Source organism: Scyliorhinus torazame, chromosome 11 (genome assembly GCF_047496885.1).
Source record: "Scyliorhinus torazame isolate Kashiwa2021f chromosome 11, sScyTor2.1, whole genome shotgun sequence".
NCBI classification, from domain to species: domain Eukaryota; kingdom Metazoa; phylum Chordata; class Chondrichthyes; order Carcharhiniformes; family Scyliorhinidae; genus Scyliorhinus; species Scyliorhinus torazame.
In genome coordinates, this window is record NC_092717.1 from 68,886,960 (window position 1) to 68,908,039 (window position 21,080).

A 21,080-nucleotide genomic window follows, 5' to 3' on the forward strand; every position below is an offset into this window, starting at 1 on the left:
GAGGAAGGGGATAGGGGGCAGCTTTTGAATGAGCTGGAATTCCCAAAGCTGGATGAGGAGAGGAGGCAGGCACTGGATGAGGAGAGGAGGTAGGCACTGGAGGGGCTGAGAGAGGTGATGGATAGCATAAAAGGGATGAAGTCAGGGGAGGCCTTGGGTCGGACGGTTACCCGGCAGATTCTATGAGGAATTTATGACAGAATTGGCGCCACCTTTTATTGGGGATGTTTAGTGAGGCGCTGGCGAAGAGGGAGCTGCTGGAGACACTCAGGCGTCGATCACACTAATCCCGAAGAGGGGGAAGGACTTGTTGGGGTGTGTCTCACCATCACAACCCAAAATATGTGCAGGATAGGTGGATGGGCCACGCTAAATTGTCCCTTATTTGGAAAACAAATTGTGTATTTTAACTTTTAAAAAAGAGCTTTGGGTTGCGCAGGGAAACGAAGCAGGGGTGCCCGCTGTGGCCACTGCTGTTTGTGCTGTCAATAGAGCCCTTGGCAATGACCTTAGGGTGGTCAGTAGAGTGGCAGGGGATTGTGAGAGGGAGAAGGGAACACCAGGTGTCGCTATACGCAGACCACCTGCTGCTGTTCATATAGGACTCATTGGAAAGTATGGGGAGAATTATGGACATACTAGAGAGGTTCGAGGCCTTCTCGGGCTATAAGCTGAATGTCGGAAAGAGTGAGGTGTTTCCGGTGAATGCGGCGAGTCAGGGAGCCAATCTTGGGGTATTGTTATTTAGGGTTGCCAGGGACAGGTTTAGGTATTTGGGATATCAGGTGACGGGGGCATGAGCGACGATGCACAAATGGAACCTGACAAAGTTTGTGGAGGAGGTTAGGGAGGACTTCAGGAGATGGGATACGTTACACCTGACACTGGCAGGGAGGGTCCAGGTGGTAAAAATGAATGTTCTGCCAAGGTTCCTATTTGTATTCCAGACGGTCTTCATTTCGAGGGCCTTTTTCCAGAAACTGGATGCAGCGATTTTGGTGTTTATATAGGGTGAAGAGGGCCCTGCTGCACAGGCAAAGGCAGAATGGCGTTACTGAATCTGCTGCACTATTATTGGGCGGCGAATGCAGAAAAAGTGAAGTGGTGATGCGAAGGAGGGGGTTAGGATGGAAGAGGAATCCTGTAGGGGGTCCAGCCTGAGGGCCAAGGTGACGGCAGCGCTACCGTTGTCACCAAGGAGATAAACTGAGAGCCCGGTTGTACAGTCCACGATTAGGGGGTGGAACCAGTTGAGACAATATAGGATGGAGGAGAGACCAGTGCTGACACCGTTTAAACCATAGGTTTAAACTGGGGGAGACGGATGGTATGTACAGGAAGTAGAGAGAGTTGGGGCTGGTGAGGGCGAGGGATTTATATCTGGGGGAGAGGTTTGCAAGTCTGCAAGAGCTGAGGGAGAGGGTGGACATTCCGTAGGGAAGCGAGTTCAGGTATATGCAAGTGAGGGACTGTGTGTGGAAGGAATGGAGAGGGATTCCCAAGCTGCCGAGTTTTCCTTATTGGAGCGGTTGCTGCTCTCAGATGTGGAAGGGGAGTGTAGGAATGGGGATATATACGGGTGGCTGGCGGAGCGGGGGGGGGGGAGATAGGTTGGGGAGTGTGAAATCAGGCAATGCATAGGGTGAACTTGACCTCCTTGTGTGCGAGGATGAGTTTGATTCAGTTCAAGGTGCATATAGGGTGCATATGATTCGGGCAAGGATGAGTGGGTTCTTCCAGGGAGTGACAGACAAGTGTGAGAAGTGTGGACGAGGGCCAGCAGATCATGCCCATATGTTCTGAGACTGTGACAAGTTGGAGAGATACTGGGAGGGAGTCTTTGGGACATTATTTAAGATTGTGGGGGTAGAGGCCTGGCCGGACCCTATTGTGGCGATTTGTGGGGTAACGGAAATATCGGAGCTGTTGAAGGGGAGGAAGGCTGGCCTTATGGCCTTCGCCTCTCTTGTTGCCCGGTGAAGGATTCTGTTGGAATGACGGTTGACAACGTCACCGGGGTTGGCAACCTAGCTGAGGGACATGAATGACTTTCTCCGGCTGGAAAAGACTGAAGTTCAAATTGAGGGGATCAGCGGAGTGCTTTGAGACACGATGGGACTGTTCATGACCATGTTTGAGGAATTGTTCGTTGTGGAGGAGGGAGGGGAGGGGTGAAAAGGGAGTAAAACTTGCACAAACTATGATCTGTTTGGTGTGAAAAATGTTCTTTGATTTATTTATGTTTCTGACCTTCGAATATGTTTGGAATAAAATATATATTTTTTAAAAGGGAGTGTGGTAGCCAATTTGCAAAAGCAAGACTCCGGAAACTGCAATGGGAAAAAGGTTCAGATCATCTGTTTAGTGATAGAGACTGAGTTATAAATGTTGGCTAAGACAACAGGGAGAACTCGCCCCCATCTTTTTCAAAATGGTGGCATTATCCACAAAATGGCATCAATGGAAGTGTGGTACTCTGTAGTAGCACTGGAATGTCAAGTAATCTAAACCATGGAGTGGGACTCAAACCCATAATCTTCTGACTCAGGGATGATAATGCTACCAGAAGAACCATGGTTGAGAAAAAGAGGTAGGCTAGATGAGTGTGGTGAATGTATTCACCATAGTATAAACTGTCTGTTTAGTACTGTGGCCTATGGCCAGGAAATGGTAATACGATCTACCCTATCTGAAGAGTACTGTGGCTTATGACCAGGAAATAGTAATACGATCTACGACCATGTATTGTACAGGAGCCCCGGTGGGCTCCGCCTCTGGCTCCGCCCCCCGGCACTGTATATAGTGGGCGGCACTCATTGTTACTGATCTCACACAGGCACGTTCTCGGTGAATAAAGCCTCTGTTCACTCGTTCTTATCGTCTTGCAGTGAATTGATGGTACAACAATGAGATTATTTCTTTCCCCTATTGCTTCTTATCCTCATGTTCTTGTCAGTATTTACAGAACAACGGTTTTAGGCAGCTTAAAGTGTACCCAACTCAAATTACCGATTAGAGAAGGCTAATCTGAGTTTTATTCAGCACACAGACTGAGATTAAGTGTTGCTTGGCAAAGGTGACCATTTAGCTATTCCCTGTGTATAAACAAGAGATTAATGCTGAGATAAATTGATGGTTATGTAATTATACCAGATATACAGCACCCATCTGGTTATACGATGAGTGAGCTAGGACTTCATAATTTTTGAGGTAAATGAAGATACCTGGGGCGGGATTCTCCCCTACCCAGCGGGGCGGGGGAATCCGGCGTAATGGAGTGGCGGGAACCACTCCGGCGTCGGGCTGCCCCAAAGGTGTGGAATTCTCCCTTTAGGGGCCTAGCCCTCACCTTGAGGGGCTAGGCCCGCGTCGGAGTGATTTCCGCCCCGCCGGCTGGCAGGAAAGGCCTTTGGCGCCACGCCAGCCGACGCCGAAAGGACTTCGCCGGGCGATGTATGCGAGGGAGCGTCAGCGGCCGCTCACGGCATCCCCGCACAGGCGCAGTGGAAGGGGTCTCTTCCGCCTCCGCCATAGTGAAGACCATGGCGAAGGCGGAAGAAAAGAGCGCCCCCACGGCACAGGCCCGCCCGCCGATCGTTGGGCCCCAATCGCAGGCCAGGCCACCGTGGGGGCACCCCCCGGGGCCAGATTGCCCCCCCCCCCCCCAGGACCCCGGAGCCCGCCCACGCCGTCTGCTCCCGCCGGTAAGGTAGGTGATTCAATCTACGCCGGCTGGCAAGGGTCGACAGCGGCGGGACTTCGGCCCATCGCGGGCCGGAGAATCGCCAGCGGGGAGCCCGCCGACCGGCGCGGCGCGATTCCCGCTCCTGCCGATTCTCTGGTAGCGGAGAATTCGGGACACGGCGGGGCCGAGATTCACGCCAGCCCCCGCCGATTCTCTGACCCGGCGGGGGGGGGGGGTCGGAGAATCGCGCCCCTGGTATCCAAGTTTACTATAAATGGAGATTGCAGCACTATAAAATGAATGTGATCAAAGCTACACGTCCGACATGGAATGACACTCAGAGTGAAGATAGGATGGAGATAGAAGCTAGGGGCAGGATTTTCCAAACCCGCCTGTCACCAGGGTCTTCCAGTCCCTCCGAAAGTCAGTGGACTTTTGGCTGGCCTGATGCAACCCACGTGGTGGGGCCCAGCCTAGGAGTGCACAATTTACCCTTCAGACTTCTCTTGCTTCAGTTACACTGAAGTATGTTACGTCCAGTTACAAAATCCATGCAGATTACAGTCAAAGCGTTTCAGGGATTGGTTAAATGTGATGGTAGTTTGTGACATAATTGACTGTTAGGCCATGTATTCCGCAATGTTTGACCATAATCTTTTTGAATGGGACGGCTGGCTTGAAGATTCAGATGGTTTACTCACGCTCCAAATACTGACTAACTTCTCACTGTTAATGTCTTGCATCGCTCCGTAATCTTACTTTCATGTTTGGCTGTTAACTCCAGATACCCTCGTTGTTCCTGTCAGGATCTAATTGAGTTGTTTTGTCCCAGAGCGTAAAGGAAATGTCAGCTCATGCCTGTCAGTGGAATGCACTCTGACTGAAACACCAGCTTATTTCTATGAATTAATAAAACTCCTGGTCTTTTTTCTCACAGGGGGAAGTGCTTTTTGACAGTTGGGAGTCCATCTTTAAAAGCCATGCTACTTTCAACAGAGACACTCCTATTTATTCGTTTGATGGTCGAAACATCATGAAAGATTCTTCCTGGTAAGTCTCTGCTCACCCAAGAAACATTTTGCAAAATTCTCTCTGTATGGAAATATGGAAAAAAGGATTTGCAATTATGTAGCACTGTTCCCAGCCGTAGGATATATCAAATTGCCGTCCAGCCAATAGGTACCTTTAAAACATAGAAATACAGAACAATTTGCAAGAAAAAGGAGGTCATTTGGTCCATTATTTCTGTGCTGGTTGAAAAAGCCATCCGGCCGAATCTGAATTTCCAGCTCTTGCTCCATGGCCCTCCATGGCACTTCAAGTGCATATCTAAGTACTTAAAAGCAGTATGGGTTTCTGCCTCGACCACCACCCTCAATTCTCCTCAAATCCCCTCTGATCTTTTGCCAATTACTTTAAATTTATGCCCTCTGGTTATTGATTGCTCTGCAAACGGGAATTAGGTCTTTCGTATCCCTTATCTAGACCCTCAAATATTTACACACCAAAGGCAGGATTCTCTGTTGGCCGACGCCGGAATCGGGAAATGCAATTGGGTGGAGAATCGGTTCCGACACCGAAATCACAGCGGTCGCCAATTTCACGCCAAAACGCAATTCTCCGTCACCCTGACAGCGGCGTCAATGCGTTCCAGCCTGCAGTAAACACCCTTGCCATATCATTAGTGGGCCTGACCTGGTATTCTCCAGGGCCTCTGCGATTCTCTGTCTCCAATGGGCCGAAGTCCCGTACCAGCCTCCCCGAACAGGCGAATGTGGCGACTGGGGGCTTTTCCCAGTAACTTCATTTGAAGCCTGCTTGTGACAATAAGCGATTTTCATTTCATTTCAATTCCTGATAGCGAGGTTCACTTGCACTTTTAAAAATCATGAAACAGGCACTGTGGCTGATGAGGGACAGAGAGGGGATACGGAAAATGTCCAACATCGCCATAGTTTGCTGACATGTGTGCTGCTGGTCGGGGGGGGCTTCTGCTAGAGCCAGGGGGAGTACAACTAGAGTAATCTAGTTGTAATCTAACCAGTATTTATACAGTTCCAGCATAACCTCCCTGCTCTTCTATTCTATGCCTCTGTCAATAAAGAAAAGTATCCCAGAAGCCTTTTTAACCACTTTTTCTACCTGTCCTGCGGCCTTCAGAAGTTTGGACAAACCGTCAAGGTATTTCTGATCCTCTACTCCTCTCAGAATACTATAATTTTTTGCATATTCCCTTGCTCTATTTTCCCTCTCCAAATGCATTACCTTACACTTCTCCAGATTTAATTCAGTTTGTCACTTTTCTGTCCCACTCGACCAGTCCATTGATATTTTCCTGCATTTACAGAGTTCTTCCACACAAATAATTTTGTACCATCTGCAAACTTCTTAAACATGCTTTCTATATTTAATGCCAATTCATTGATAATATGCCACAAATAACAAAGGACCTCGTACTAAGGACTACAAAACTCAACTGAAAACCATGTTCTTATCACATGAACACTGCCCTTGCTACTGAACCAATTTTGGATCCAGCTTTCCCCTTTCCCTTGTTTCAGTGTCCCATGTGGAACCTTTTCAAAAGCTTTGTGAAAATCCATGTTCCAAACATGATCCCCTCATCAACCCATCTTGTTATCTCCTGAAAAAATTCAGTTAAGTTAGTCAGACACAAACTTTGCTTTACAAATTCATGCTGGCCATCCTTGATTTCTAAATGACAGGTAATACTCTTGCTTGGAACTTTATCAAATAATTTACCACCACCAAGGTTAGACTGACCGGCCTTTGTGGTGATATGCCTGCAGATAATATTGCATGTACTCAGCAGTGTGACCTCCCACCAGCAGGTGGAATAACTCAACAGTTTGGTGACATTCGGCTACCAGCAAAAGGTTGTAAGGCATACACAAGGCCAGTCGCACATAAGGGTAGCTCCAGGAGAGCCTAAAGTAACTCTGTAATAACTTGGTCTGTATAAGATTTGTATTGTTACCTTACCACATGTACATTAATAAATCATTGTTCGGGCTAAGTCGCCAGCAGTTCTGTAGAATAATTGCTATACAAGATCATGGAACACAACATAGTATCAGAAGTGTTGAAGATTTGACAGTAATTTTGAACTGAAAGTTAAATCGGCTGAAGAACTGACCTGGTGAACTGCGACCATTGGCGACTCAGCTCAATAAATGACACTGAAGTTCGTGATGGAAGGTTTAAAGGCACCCCACCAGCTTCAAGTATCGGGTAACTTCAACAAAAATTGGCGTGTCTTCAAACAGCAGTTTAAACTCTATGTCTCAGCCCTTGGCCTGCAGGCACAACCTGACGAAAGGCAAATTGCGTTGCTGCTCACGGTGGCGGGTCCACAGCAATTGAAATATATAATGCATTTGCTTTTGATAATGAAGAGGAGAGCAAGAAATACAATTAAGTCATTGGGTACTTTGATTGGCATTGCTCCCCCAAAATGCATGAAACATTTGAGAGATACATTTTTCGTACGCATACCAGAAACCGGGCCAATCTTTGAACAGTTTTGTCACTGACTTGAGGCTGAAGGCCCAGTCCTGCAATTTCAGCAGTCTGAAATCTTCAATGATCCACGACCAAATTGTATTTGGCATATCAAATGATAAACTCTGTGAGAGGTTGCTGCGGGAAGAAGATTTGATATTGGAACAAACAGTAAAGATTTGCCATGCTAGTGAGTTAGCTGCACATCAAATTAGCGCACTCTGCTCGAAGCATTTTGGTGCCAACATAGAGGAAGCCGCCAGTGCCATTAGTGCTGTGACACACGTCATAAAGAAACGTGGTCTCAGTGCGGGCGGCCATTTTAAGCAGCAGACAGGAGCAGCCATCTTGTGCCAGAAATGTGGCAATCGACATGGCCCACGGCAATGTCCGGCCTTTGGAAAAGTTTGTTCCAGGTGTGGCCATGTTGGTCATTTTGCAAGACAGCGTTTTGTGTGTCCTACAGTGGACCAAAGTAGATCAGTCGACCAGATAGAGTCGATAAATGCAGTTAATGAGATGACCCTTGATTAATTATTTTTCATGGATTTAATCTCAACCAAAGACGATGAGTCCGAAAATGGACGAGAAAGAAGTTCTGATGACCAATTGCATGGACAGTTCTAATCTAGCTGATACCTTCGAAAGCAGGTGGACCATTGCAGTGATGTTGATGACACACTGATAAAATGCAAACTTGACACTGGGGCAAAGGAAAACCTCCTCAGTGTGGGTGATCTGCACGACCTGCGAGTGCCGCCGACAGTCGTAAAACGGCCAAGAACGTTAGTCGACTACAGTAGGAATGAATTTGAGACGTTGGGGGAATGTGACTGAGAAGCATGGGTCCACAATAGAAAACACGTCATACTATTCTCCATTGTGGACACAAAACGGGTGCCTAACCTAGTGCATGTGAGACTCTGAACCTAGTAGAGCGGTTGTTACATCCCAGTCAGCGAGCCAACACCAACTCGCAGCCAGATACAGTAGCTCAATTATCTGATGAGATACGAGCAATAGTGAAAGTGGAGGAAGTTCAGCCAGAGGTGGTAATGGAGAACCCGAAGGATTCTGCAGAGTTCCCGTTATCGGTCTTTGAAAATGAGGACAGGCTCAGCCACATGATACAGAACCATGATGAGCCCATTATAAAAGGGCGTTGCAATACACCTTTTGGATCCTGGACAACCAATGAGGTTTCCCTGGAGTTCAAGTTTGAGTCGAATGAGTGCTTCACGAATTAAATGCTCATAAAAACATCCCAGATGGCGTGGCAGCCTGATGGGGCAGGCTTCTTTGTATTTACAATTACGGGGTGCACAGGCTGCCATATTCACTGGAAGCATGAAAATAATGTCACAATACAAACCATTAGATTGAACCAGTCGCAGGATACCCATAAAGCAGTCACGAACACTGTGCTACATTACTCTTTTTTCAATTTCTTCTCTCCCCCTGAGGTTCCGAAACATGGAATATCAGATGGAAGTGCTGCAACATGACTCGCTGCTGATTTTAAAATAGGTCAATTCCTGCATGCTTCCACAAGCAGTTTTAGACTTCACAGAAAATGATGATGATGGGTACGAGGATGTTCATGGTGAGTACGAGGAGATTGATGATGAGTACAAGGAGATTGATGATGAATGATTATGACGATATTAACTCTGATGATGAAGATTATGAGGACACATACGATGAACATGAATATGTTGAAGAAAATGACAACTCCGAGAGTGAATCAGCGGAGGACAATGATAAAGTGCGAATAAGATGGTTTCGAGGGCATGATGAAGTAATAGCACTGAACATAAAACCAGTCTTGAAGAAGCTTACTCCAGAGGCACTTGGGAAATCATTTCAGGCCTCTGACGTGGTTCCGGTAGACAACTCCCTGATCTCCGAGGCTTCTCCACTGGAAGTTGAGTTGGAGGAGCTGATGACTATCACTATGCAGCTTGACGGATCACACTATATACTAGAGCAAGGCCAGGATGACCCATCACCTACATCTGCCGGGTCAGAGAATGTTTGCATCATCATTTCTAGTGATGCGGAGCCATCGATCGTTGCTCCAGCAAGCCAAGAAGGGACAGCACCTGATGTTACAGATGTGACTTCCACCCAGGCACCAGTGAGCGAGACACTCCAACCTCCAGATGAGGGTGCAGAATTGGGCGCGGCCACACAATCTCTTGGAGACACACAGGCTCCACAGGTCCCAACTGAGAATCCGCATACTTCTATGCACAGGGTGCAGACCAGCACTAGAACAGGGATTGCCAAACCCAAACATAAAAAGAAAATAATTTGCAAGATAATTGTTAAAACAAAAAAGAGGAAGAGGAGAAGACTGGGAGAGCTAGCTCATCCCACTGACAAAAACAAAAGAGAAGAAGTTGATGTTATGATTGACAAGCCAAAGACAGAAGAGACAGAAAACATACAATGAAGCATTGTGGGAAGAAATGAAAAAAGAAGAAGCTGGTGGCATATGTGTGGCCATCACAGAAACATGCCTTCCAAAGGCACATTGTAAAGAGGATATGCAAACCAGTCTTCAAAAAGGCTGGCAACAGCCCAAGTGATCACAGAGGCGATCCCGTGAGGGACACTGACCTTGCATCTCATGTCCTTGGACACCCTAGTTAAATTTGTTTATATTGTTTCTGCATATCACAAATATAGAAAAATGGTAATCATGTTTGTACACAAATATCAATATCTCCTAAGGAAGGGGGATGTAGTGATAGCCAGTAGAGAATATTGCATGTACTCAGTAGTGTGACCTCCCACCAGCAGGTGGCATCAGTCATCAGTCAGATGACATCCGGCTATAGCAGAAGGCTACCAGCAGAAGGTTGTAAGGACAGTCGCGCATGTGGGTAGTTCCAGGAGAGTCTAAAGTAACTCTGTAATAACTTGGTCTGCATAAGATTCATATCGTTGCCTAGCCACGTGTGCATTAGTAAATCATCATTCTGGCTAAGTCACCAGCAGTTCTGTAGAATCATTACCAGATAAGATCACAGAACACAACAGCCTTCAGTCTATCTCAACTTCATTTTTTGAACAATGGTACAGTCTTCCAGAACTATACATGTGACCAGAGAGGATTGGAAAAAGATAGTCAGATACTGTAGAATGCCCTCCCTTGCGTCTCTTAGCCACCTGGGATACATGTCATCCAGACCTTGTGATTTATTCACTTTCAAAGATGCTAAACTCCTTCATGTTTCCACTCTTACCATGTTTACTGCATACAATGGCCGTGATATTACGGCTACACTGCGGCCGAAAAACAGCTTGCAGCTGCGCAGCATGGCCGATAGAAGCCGGGAGATCCTGCTCCTGGGATCTACCCGGTTCGCAACACCCTGTTGTGATGTAAATCCTCCCATTGTGGGCAGGATCACCTTTAGGAAAAGGTGTATATCACAGTGAGACAACTGGTCTCACATTGATATGCAGATTCCCGAGGTACCTGAGGCGTGGGATCTTTCTCCTTCGCCTCGGAAACCTCGTGTGAGTGCCATTCAGTACAGGCCTCCACCAACAGGGACCGCACAGAAGGACATTTGTGGGGGAATCCCAGGTGATTGGAGGCCCCCACATGCATGCCCTTTGGGCAGGTGGTACCCTGGCACTGCTGGTGCCACCTGAGCATCCTAGCACCTGGCACCCTGGCAGTGCCACCTGGGTGCCACCCTGGCACTGTCAAGGTGCCCAGTAGCACTGTTAGCTGTCAGGGCACTGCCAGGGTGACAGGCTGTTATTTTCCACATGGTGGCGATGGGGCCGGAATGCCCTCCGCAGGTGTTGCGGGATGCGGGGGCCTGCGGATCCACCCATAGTTTGTTGGGGCTTGTGGAGGTGTCGGGGGTCGTGTCTTTTTTTTTTTAATAAACATTTTATTGAGGTTTTTTTGGTGTTATAACAACAACACAACAACACAATAAACAATGTACATGAAACTATAAACATAGTGCAAAAGCCGTCTCCCTCCCTTACAGGTCCCACATTTATTAACCCCCTACTCTAAGCTAAATTAACCACACACACCCCCTTTCTGCTGACGATTAATTTTCCGCAAAGAAGTCGACGAACGGTTGCCACCTCCGGGTGACCCTAACAGTGACCCTCTCAAGGCGAACTTGATTTTCTCCAAACAGAGAAAGCTAGCCATGTCAGATAGCCAGGTCTCCGACTTCGGGGGCTTTGAGTCCCTCCGAGCTAATAATATCCGTCTCCGGGCTACCAGGGAAGCAAAGGCCAGAAAGTCTGCCTCTTTCTCCTCCTGGATTCCCGGGTCTTTCAACACCCTGAAAATCGCCACCTCTGGACTCAGCGCCACCCTTGTTTTTAACACCGTGGACATGACATCTGCAAACCCCTGCCAAAATCCCCTAAGCTTCGGACATGCCCAGAACATGTGGACCTGGTTCGCTGGTCCTCCCGCACATTTTGCGCACCTGTCTTCCACCCCAAAGAATCTGCTTGTTTGGCCACTGCCATGTGAGCCCGGTGAACAACCTTAAATTGTATCAGGCTGAGCCTGGCACATGTTGCGGACGCGTTGACTCTACTCAACACGTCCGCCCATAGACCATCCTCTATCTCTCCTCCCAGCTCCTCCTCCCACTTGCGTTTCAGCTCCTCGGCCTACGTCTCCTCTGACCCCATAAGCTCCTTGTAAATGTCTGAGATGCTCCCTTCTCCTACCCACCCTCTGGAATCTACCCTGTCCTGAATCCCCCTTAGCGGTAGGAGTGGGATGGTTGACACCTGTTTACGTAGGAAGTCCCGCACCTGCAGATACCTGAATTTGTTTCCCCTCGCCAACCCAAACCTCTCCTCCAGCGCACTCATACTCGGAAAGCTCCCCTCTATAAACATATCCCCTATCCTCTCAATCCCTACTCTCTGCCATATCCGGAACCCCCCATCCATACTTCCCGGGGCAAACTGGTGATTATTACAGATTGGGAACCAGACCGATGCTCCCTCTGCTCCCACGTGTCTCCTCTATTGCCCCAGACTCTCGGGGCCGCGACCACCACAGGGCTGGTGGAGTACCGTGCCGGTGAAAACGGCAGAGGCGCAGTTACCAACGCCCCCAAACTGGTGCCCTTACATGAAGCTGCCTCCATACACTCCCATGCCGACCACTCCCCCACCACCCACTTCCTGATCATGGCTATTGTCACCACCCAGTAATGGTTACTAAAATTTGGCAGCGCCAGCCCGCCATCTCTCCGTCTCCGCTCAAGCATTACCTTCCTTACCCGCGGGGTCTTGCCCGCCCAAACAAAGCCAGAGATCACTTTGTTGACCCGTTTAGAAAAGGACCGCGGAATAAAGATGGGGACACATTGAAACACGAACAGGAATCTCGGGAGGACCGTCATCTTCACCGTCTGCACCCTCCCAGCTAATAGTTTGGTGTCCACATTCAACAGGGATATCGGCCTGCAGGACCCACACAGCTCCGGATTCTTGTCCCGCTTCAGAATCAGCGAAATTGTGGCCTGTGACATCGTCAGGGGCAGCACCCCTCTTTCCCTTGCCTTATTGAACATCCTCATCAACACCGGCCCCAATATCCCAGGAAACTTTTTATAAAACTCCACTGGATACCTGTCCGGCCCCGGGGCTTTACCCGCCTGCATGGCCTTCAGACCCTCCACTATCTCTTCCCCTCCGGCCCCGTTGGGGGTTCCGACCTATAAAAGGACCTATATATTTACAGCCTACTGTAAAAATCCCTAAACGCCTTATTCACCCCTGCTGGTCAGTGGGAAATCCCTGTTGAATCTCCAACCAGGTTCCGATCTCCGTCATTTACTTTCCCTATCTCCCTGGCTGCCTCCCTCTTTCTAAGCTGCTGTGCAAGCATTCTGCTGGCCTTCTCTCCATGTTCATAGATCGCCCCCCTCGCCTTTCTCAACTACTCCACCGCCCTCCCTGTGGTTAACAAGCCGAACTCCGCCTATAGCCTCCGCCGTTCCCTTAAAAGCCCTGTCTCTCTGGTCTTCGCATACCTCCTATCGATCTGTATCTCCTTAATCAGTCAGTCCGTCTCTGCCCTGTCCACCTTCTCCCTGTGGGCCCGGATCGAGATGAGCTCCCCTCTGACCACCGCCTTCAGTGCTTCCCAGACCATCGCTGCTGAAATTTCCCCCGTATCGTTGACCTGCAGATAGTTCTGAATACATTTCGTCAGCCGCTCGCACACCCCTTCATCAGCCAAAAGTCCCACATCTAACCTCCAGTGCGGGCGCTGGTTACTGTCTTTACTAACCTGCAGGTCAACCCAGTGCGGAGCATGGTCTGAGATTGTGATCGCCGAGTACCCCGTGTCCACCACCCCTGTCAGTAAGGCCCTGCTCAGAATGAAGAAATCAATCCAGGAGTGCACTTTATGCACGTGTGAGTAGAAGGAGAACTCCTTCACCCTCGGCTGCCCAAATCTCCATGGATCCGACCCCCCATCTGCTCCATGCCATTGCTGGCACCCTGCCCGTTTTCAAGCTTGACCGGTCCAAGCCAGGTCCAATAACTGTGTTGAAGTCCCCTCCCATGACCAACCGTGCAAGTCCAAGTCCGGTATCTTCCCCAGCATCCTCTTTATAAACTCCACATCATCCCAATTTGGCGCATATACATTCACTAATACCACCTGCACCCCTTCCAGTTTCCCACTGACCATAATGTACCGACCTCCCACATTCATAACTATTCTACCCGCCTCAAACACCACCCGCTTATTGATCAGGATCGCGACCCCTCTAGTCTTTGAATCCAGTCCCGAGTGAAAGACCTGACTGACCCAGCCTTTCCTCAATCTAATCTGGTCAGTTACTCTTAAGGTTCGTCTCCTGCAACATTACCTCGTCCGCCTTCAGTCCCCTAAGATGTGCGAACACACATGCCCTCTTGACGGGTCCATTTAAGCCTCGAACATTCCAGGGGATCAGCCTGGTTGGGGGGCTCATTGCCCCCCCCCTTCACTGATCAGCCATCCCCTTTTTTGGGCCCGCCTCCAGACCATGCTCCGCACCTCCACCGGCCCGCCCCCAGGCAGCCTCTACCCCCAACCTCCTCTCTATCCCTTGGCCCAAGTCCCTCCCTCGTCAGCAGAACATTTCCCCCCCCCCCCCTAGTAACAACACTCTGTAACCCAACCCCATTGATAAACCGAACATATGCACCCCCCCCCACTGCGCTTCTCCCCACCCCCCCCACCCACCCACCACCCCCACCCCCGCTCATACAACCATACTCCAACATCAAACAATCCCCACACAATTGCCCAACAGAAAAACACCAAAATCTAAACAAGCACACTCCCATCCCCCAACAGTGCAAATTAAAACCTTAACTCACTCAGTTCTGCCACTGGTCCCAAATCAATACAGAAGGCATTACAAAAAGCTTCCACAAAACGAAAAACGAGAAACTTTTTTTTAAAGAACAGAGAAACAAATTTTTTTTAAAAACATGAACGCTGCAGCCAAGTTCAAAAGTTCTCAGTCCACCACCAGTCCTTTCCTTTTCACAAAGTCCAGCGCGTCCTCAGGCGACTCAAAATAAAAGTGCTGTTCCCCGGACGTGACCCAGAGACAGGCCGGATACAACAGTCCGAACTTCACCTTTTTCTTAAAAATGATCGACCTAATCTGGTTGAAGCCTGCTCTTCTCCTGGCCACCTCCACACTCAGGTCTTGGTAGACCCGCAGGATACTATTGTCCCACTTACAGCTCCGTGTCTGCTTGGCCCACTGTAGAATGCGCTCCTTATCCAAGTACCTGTGGAATGTCACCACCATTGCCCTCGGGGGTCTCCCTTTCGTGGCTTCCTCGCGAGTGCTGTGTGAGCCCTGTCCACCTCCAAGGGCCGGGAGAATGCCCCCTCCCCCAGCAGGTTCTCAAACATGTCTGCGATGTATGCCCCAGCGTCTGCCCGTTCGGACCCCTTCGGGAGCCCAACGATTCTCAAGGTCTGCCGGTGAGACCTATTCTCTAGGTCCTCCACCTTCTCCAGGAGCTTCTTCTGCTGGTCTCACAGCATCCCCACCTCCAACTCCACCGCAGTTTGATGTTCCTCCTGCTCAGCCAGCGCCTTCTCCACCTTCTGGATCACCCGACCTTGGGCGTCCAATCTAAGCTCCAGCCGCTCAATCGACTCTTTTATCGGGTCCAAGCAGTCCCGTTTCTGCTTAACAAAGCCTTCCTGAATAACTTGCATCAGCTGCTCCATTGACCACTGGGTCGACAAACCAGAGGTCCGGTCCTCCGCCATGCTGTCTCCCGCTGCAGCTTCAGCCCAAGCCTTCTCTGTCTTTCTGTTTCTGCCTTTATGAGCACTTCTAGTCCTTCTCTCCATGCACCGATGTGGGAACTCATTTGCCTCTGTCTTCAGTTTTACAGTTCATCCGGTAGAAAATCGGGGGAAATGGTCCAAAAGTCCGACCCGAGCGGGAACCACCAAATGTGCGACTTGCTCCTTCATAGCCGCCACCGGAAATGCCGGGGTCGTGTCATTTATAAATGGTGTCCCGATGTCTCGCTACACTCAGAAGTACTGGCGAACGGAACCCCTCAGTGCTCAAAACGGGACTATGTGTAGCCTCGGCTGCAAGTTCCCCGCTGAGGCCTCACATCTAACTAGGGGCACATTAAAAAGAGGGGTGTTTCTCAGCGCTGCGAGAGCCGGGAAACATGCGGATAAATGTGCTCGCTATGGGACTTTGTTCCCATTTAGTTAAATTGTGCCCAATGTATTGTTCCCCCTCTTTTGTGAAGACAGACATAAAGTATTCATTAAGAACCATGTCCATGTCTTCTGCCACCTTGCATAACTTATTTTTGATCTCTAATCAGCCTCTCTCTTTCCTTAATTATCATTTAGCCCTCTGTCTTTGAGTTTCCCTGATCCTATTTGTCAATATTTTTCATGCTCGCCCTTTGCTTTCCTATTTCTTTTTATTTTTTATCAATATATTTTATTCAAGATTTTTGGCCAAACGTAACAGTACGTAGTGTTTCTTTTACACAACAATAAAGCAATATAAATAACAGTGGCCAGTTTTAAACAAATAAATAAATAATATATAAACAAAAACAAAACTGAATGGCAACTGCCTTGTCCAAAATAAATACTCTCCAAAAATACAATCCAACAATCCAATATACAATTACCTATAACAAATACCTATACATATTATACATATACAATAACATCTCTGAGAGTCCGTTTGATTCCTCCACCCCCCCCCCCCCTCCCCCCTGGGTTGCTGCTGTTGTCTACTTCTTTTCCATCCCCTCTATCTTTCTGTGAGGTAATCGACGAACGGTTGCCACTGCCTGGTGAACCCTTGAGCCGAACCCCTTAACACGAACTTAATCCGTTCTAACTTTATGAACCCTGCCATGTCGTTTATCCAGGTCTCCACACCCGGGGGTTTGGCTTCCTTCCACATTAACAATATCCTGCGCCGGGCTACTAGGGACGCAAAGGCCAACACGTCAGCCTCTCTCGCCTCCTGCACTCCCGGCTCTTCTGCAACCCCAAATATAACCAACACCCAGCTTGATTCGACCCGGACCCCCACCACCTTCGAAAGCACCTTTGCCACCCCCACCCAGAACCCCTGTAGTGCCGGGCATGACCAGAACATGTGGGTGTGATTCGCTGGGCCTCTCGAGCATCTCGCACACCTATCCTCTACCCCAAAAAATTTACTAAGCCGTGCTCCAGTCATATGCGCCCTGTGTAACACCTTAAATTGTATCAGGCTTAGCCTGGCACACGAGAACGATGAGTTTACCCTACAATATCAGCCCACAGCCCCTCCTCAATCTCCTCCCCCAGTTCTTCTTCCCATTTCCCTTTCAGCTCATCTACCATGATCTCCCCCTCGTCCGTCATTTCCCTGTATATGTCCGACACCTTACCATCCCCCACCCATGTCTCTGAGATCACTCTATCCTGCACCCCCTGCGTCGGGAGCTGCGGGAATTCCCTCACCTGTTGCCTCGCAAAAGCCCTCAATTGCATGTACCGAAATGCATTCCCTTGGGGCAACCCATATTTTTCCGTCAGCGCTCCCAGACTCGCAAACGTCCCATCGACAAACAGATCTCTCAGTTGTACTACCCCAGCTCTTTGCCATGCTCCAAATCCCCCATCCAGTCTCCCCGGAACGAACCTATGATTGTTTCTTATCGGGGACCGCACCGAAGCTCCCGTCCTTCCCCTATGCCGTCTCCACTGCCCCCAAATTTTCAATGTAGCCACCACCGCTTTGCTTGTCGTGTATTTCTTTGGTGAGAACGGCAACGGTGCCGTCACCATTGCTTGTAGGCTAGTGCCCCTGCAGGACGCCCTCTCCAATCTCTTCCACGCCGCTCCCTCCCCTTCTCCCATCCACTTACACACCATTGAAACATTGGCGGCCCAGTAGTACTCACTTAGGCTCGGTAGTGCCAGCCCCCCCCTGTCCCTACTACGCTGCAAGAATCCCCTCCTCACTCTCGGGGTCTTCCCGGCCCACACAAAACTCATAATACTCTTCTCGATTCTTTTGAAAAAAGCCTTCGTGATCACCACCGGGAGGCACTGAAACACAAAAAGGAGTCTCGGGAGGACAACCATTTTAACCGCCTGCACCCTACCTGCCAATGACAGGGACACCATGTCCCATCTCTTAAAGTCCTCCTCCATCTGTTCCACCAACCGCGTTAAATTAAGCCTGTGTAATGTACCTCAATTCTTGGCTATCTGGATCCCCAAGTACCGGAAGTCCCTTGTTACCTTCCTCAACGGTAAATCCTCTATTTCTCTGCTCTGCTCCCCTGGATGCACCACAAACAACTCACTTTTCCCCAGGTTCAGTTTATACCCTGAAAAATCCCGAAACTCCCCAAGTATCCGCATTATCTCTGGCATCCCCTCCGCCGGGTCCGCCACATATAGCAACAAATCATCCGCATACAGAGATACCCGGTGTTCTTCTCCCCCCCTGAGTACTCCCCTCCAGTTCCTGGAACCCCTCAATGCTATGGCCAGGGGTTCAATCGCCAGTGCAAACAATAACGGGGACAGAGGACATCCCTGCCTCGTCCCTCTATGGAGCCGAAAATAGTCAGACCCCCGTCCATTTGTGACCACGCTCGCCATCGGGGCCTTATACAGCAACTGTACCCACCTGATATACCCATCCCCAAAACCAAATCTCCTCAGCACCTCCCACAAATAATCCCACTCCACTCTATCAAATGCTTTCTCGGCATCCATCGCCACCACTATCTCCGCTTCCCCCTCTGGTGGGGGCATCATCATTACCCCTAGCAGCCTCCGTATATTTGTATTCAGCTGTCTCCCCTTCACAAACCCAGTTTGGTCCTCATGAACCACCCCAGGGACACAATCCTCTATCCTCATTGCCATTACCTTGGCCAGAATCTTAGCGTCCACATTCAGGAGGGAAATGGGCCTGTAGGACCCGCATTGCAGCGGGTCTTTTTCCTTCTTTAGGAGGAGCGATATCGTTGCCTCTGACATAGTCGGGGGCAGCTGCCCCCTTTCCCTCGCCTCATTAAAGGTTCTCATCAGTAGCGGGGCCAGCAAGTCCATATATTTCCTATAGAATTCAACTGGGAATCCGTCTGGTCCCGGGGCCTTCCCCGCCTGCATGCTCCCAATCCCTTTCACCACTTCCTCCGTCTCAATCTGTGCTCCCAGTCCCGCCCTCTCCTGCTCCTCCACCTTAGGAAATTCCAGCTGATCCAGAAAGCACATCATTCTCTCCTTCCCATCCGGGGGCTGAGCTTCATATAATCTTTCGTAAAATGCCTTGAACACTCCATTCACTCTCTCCTCTCCCCGCTCCATCTCTCCCTCCTCATCTCTCACCCCCCCTATCTCCCTCGCTGCTCCCCTTTTCCTCAGTTGGTGGGCCAGCAACCTGTATCCTTCTCCCCGTATTCGTACTGTACACCCTGTGCCTTCCTCCATTGTGCCTCTGCATTACCCGTAGTCAACAAGTCAAATTCTACATGTAGCCTTTGCCTTTCCCTGCACAGTCCCTCCTCCGGTGCCTCCGCATATTGTCTGTCCACCTTCAGAAGTTCTTTCAACAACCGCTCCCTTTCCCTACCCTCCTGCTTTCCTTTATGTGCCCTAATAGATATCAGCTCCCCTCTAACCACTGCCTTCAGCGCCTCCCAGACCACTCCCACCTGTACCTCCCCATTATCATTGAGCTCCAAGTACCTCACACCCCCTCATCTGCCAATAATCCCATGTCCATTCTCCAGGGTGGACGCTGTTGTTTTTCTTCCCCTATCTCCAGGTCCACCCAATGTGGAGCATGATCCGAAATGGCTATAGCCATGTACTCCGTCCCCGTCACCTTTGGGATCAGTGCCCTTCCCAAAACAAAAAAAGCTATTTGTGAATAAACTTTGTGGACATAGGAGAAAAACGAAAACTCCTTACTCCTAGGTCTACTAAATCTCCAGGGGTCTACTCCTCCCATCTGCTCCATAAAGTCCTTAAGCACCCTAGCTGCAGCCGGCCTCCTTCCGGTCCTGGACCTCGATCTGTCCAGCCCTGGGTCCAGCACCGTATTAAAATCTCCACCCATTACCAACTTCCCCACTTCTCGGTCCGGGATTCGTCCTAACATATGCCTCATAAAGTTGGCATCATCCCAGTTCGGGGCATACACGTTCACTAATACCACCGCCTTCCCTTGCAATTTGCCACTCACCATCACGTATCTGCCGCCACTATAGTCTTTGCCTCAAACATTACCCGCTTCCTCACTAGTATGGCCACCCCCCTGTTTTCGGCATCTAGCCCCGAATGAAACACCTGCCCTACCCATCCTTTGCGTAGTCTGACCTGGTCTATCAGCTTCAGATGCGTCTCCTGAAGCATAACCACATCTGCCTTAAGTTTCTTTAGGTGTGCGAGTACCCGTGCCCTCTTAATCGGCCCATTCAGCCCTCTCACATTCCACGTCATCAACCGGGTTGGGGGGCTCTTTACCCCCCCCCCCTTGACAACTAGCCATCTCCTTTTTCAATCCAGCTCCTCACCCGGTTCCCACGTAGCCGTATCTCCCCCAAGCGGCGCCCCCCCCCCCGCCCCGACCACCCCCCCCATACCAGCTCCCCCTTCTCCCCAGCAGCAGCAACCCAGTTAACCCCCCCCCCCCCGCTAGATCCCAAACCAGCGTAATTGCACCCCCCATGTTGCTCCCAGAAGTCAGCAAACTCTGGCCGACCTCGGCTTCCCCCCGTGACCTCGGCTCTCACTGTGCGAGGTCCTGCTTCCCTGTTCCCGCCGTGATTACCATAGCGCGGGAACAAAACCCGCGCTTCCCTTTTGGCCCCGCCCCCAATGGCCGGCGCCCTCAGCTCCTCATCCTCCCTCCCCCCCTCCCCCACGACATGGGGAAGAGAGAAAAGTTACAGGGTCGCAGGATTAACAACTTGGGAAGTCATCTCTTCCCACTTTTCCCCCCCTTCATCCCACATATTCATCCCCCACTTTGTCCCAAACGTTCTTTTTATGGCCCGCTCACTCCAGTTTCTCCTCGACAATAAATGTCCACGCCTCATCTGCCGTTTCGAAGTAGTGGTGTTTCCCTTGATGTGTGACCCACAGTCTTGCCGGCTGCAGCATTCCAAATTTAATCTTCCGTTTGTGCAGCACCGCCTTGGCCCAATTAAAGCTTGCCCTCCTTCTCGCCATCTCCACACTCCAATCCTGATATACGCGGATCACCGCGTTCTCCCACCTACTGCTCCGCATTTTCTTTGCCCATCTGAGGACCATCTCTCTGTCCTTACATCGGAG

General features: G+C 49.9%; 1 protein-coding gene across 1 annotated transcript in view; it reads left to right on the forward strand.

Moving 5' to 3' along the window:
* The window catches only part of LOC140385324 (collagen alpha-1(XV) chain-like), a 531,657-nt gene that overhangs the window by 493,965 nt on the left and 16,612 nt on the right, over positions 1-21,080 (forward strand). Inside the window, 1 exon segment of the mRNA XM_072467384.1 lies at positions 4,623-4,735. Within this exon segment, the coding sequence (XP_072323485.1) occupies positions 4,623-4,735 (113 nt within the window).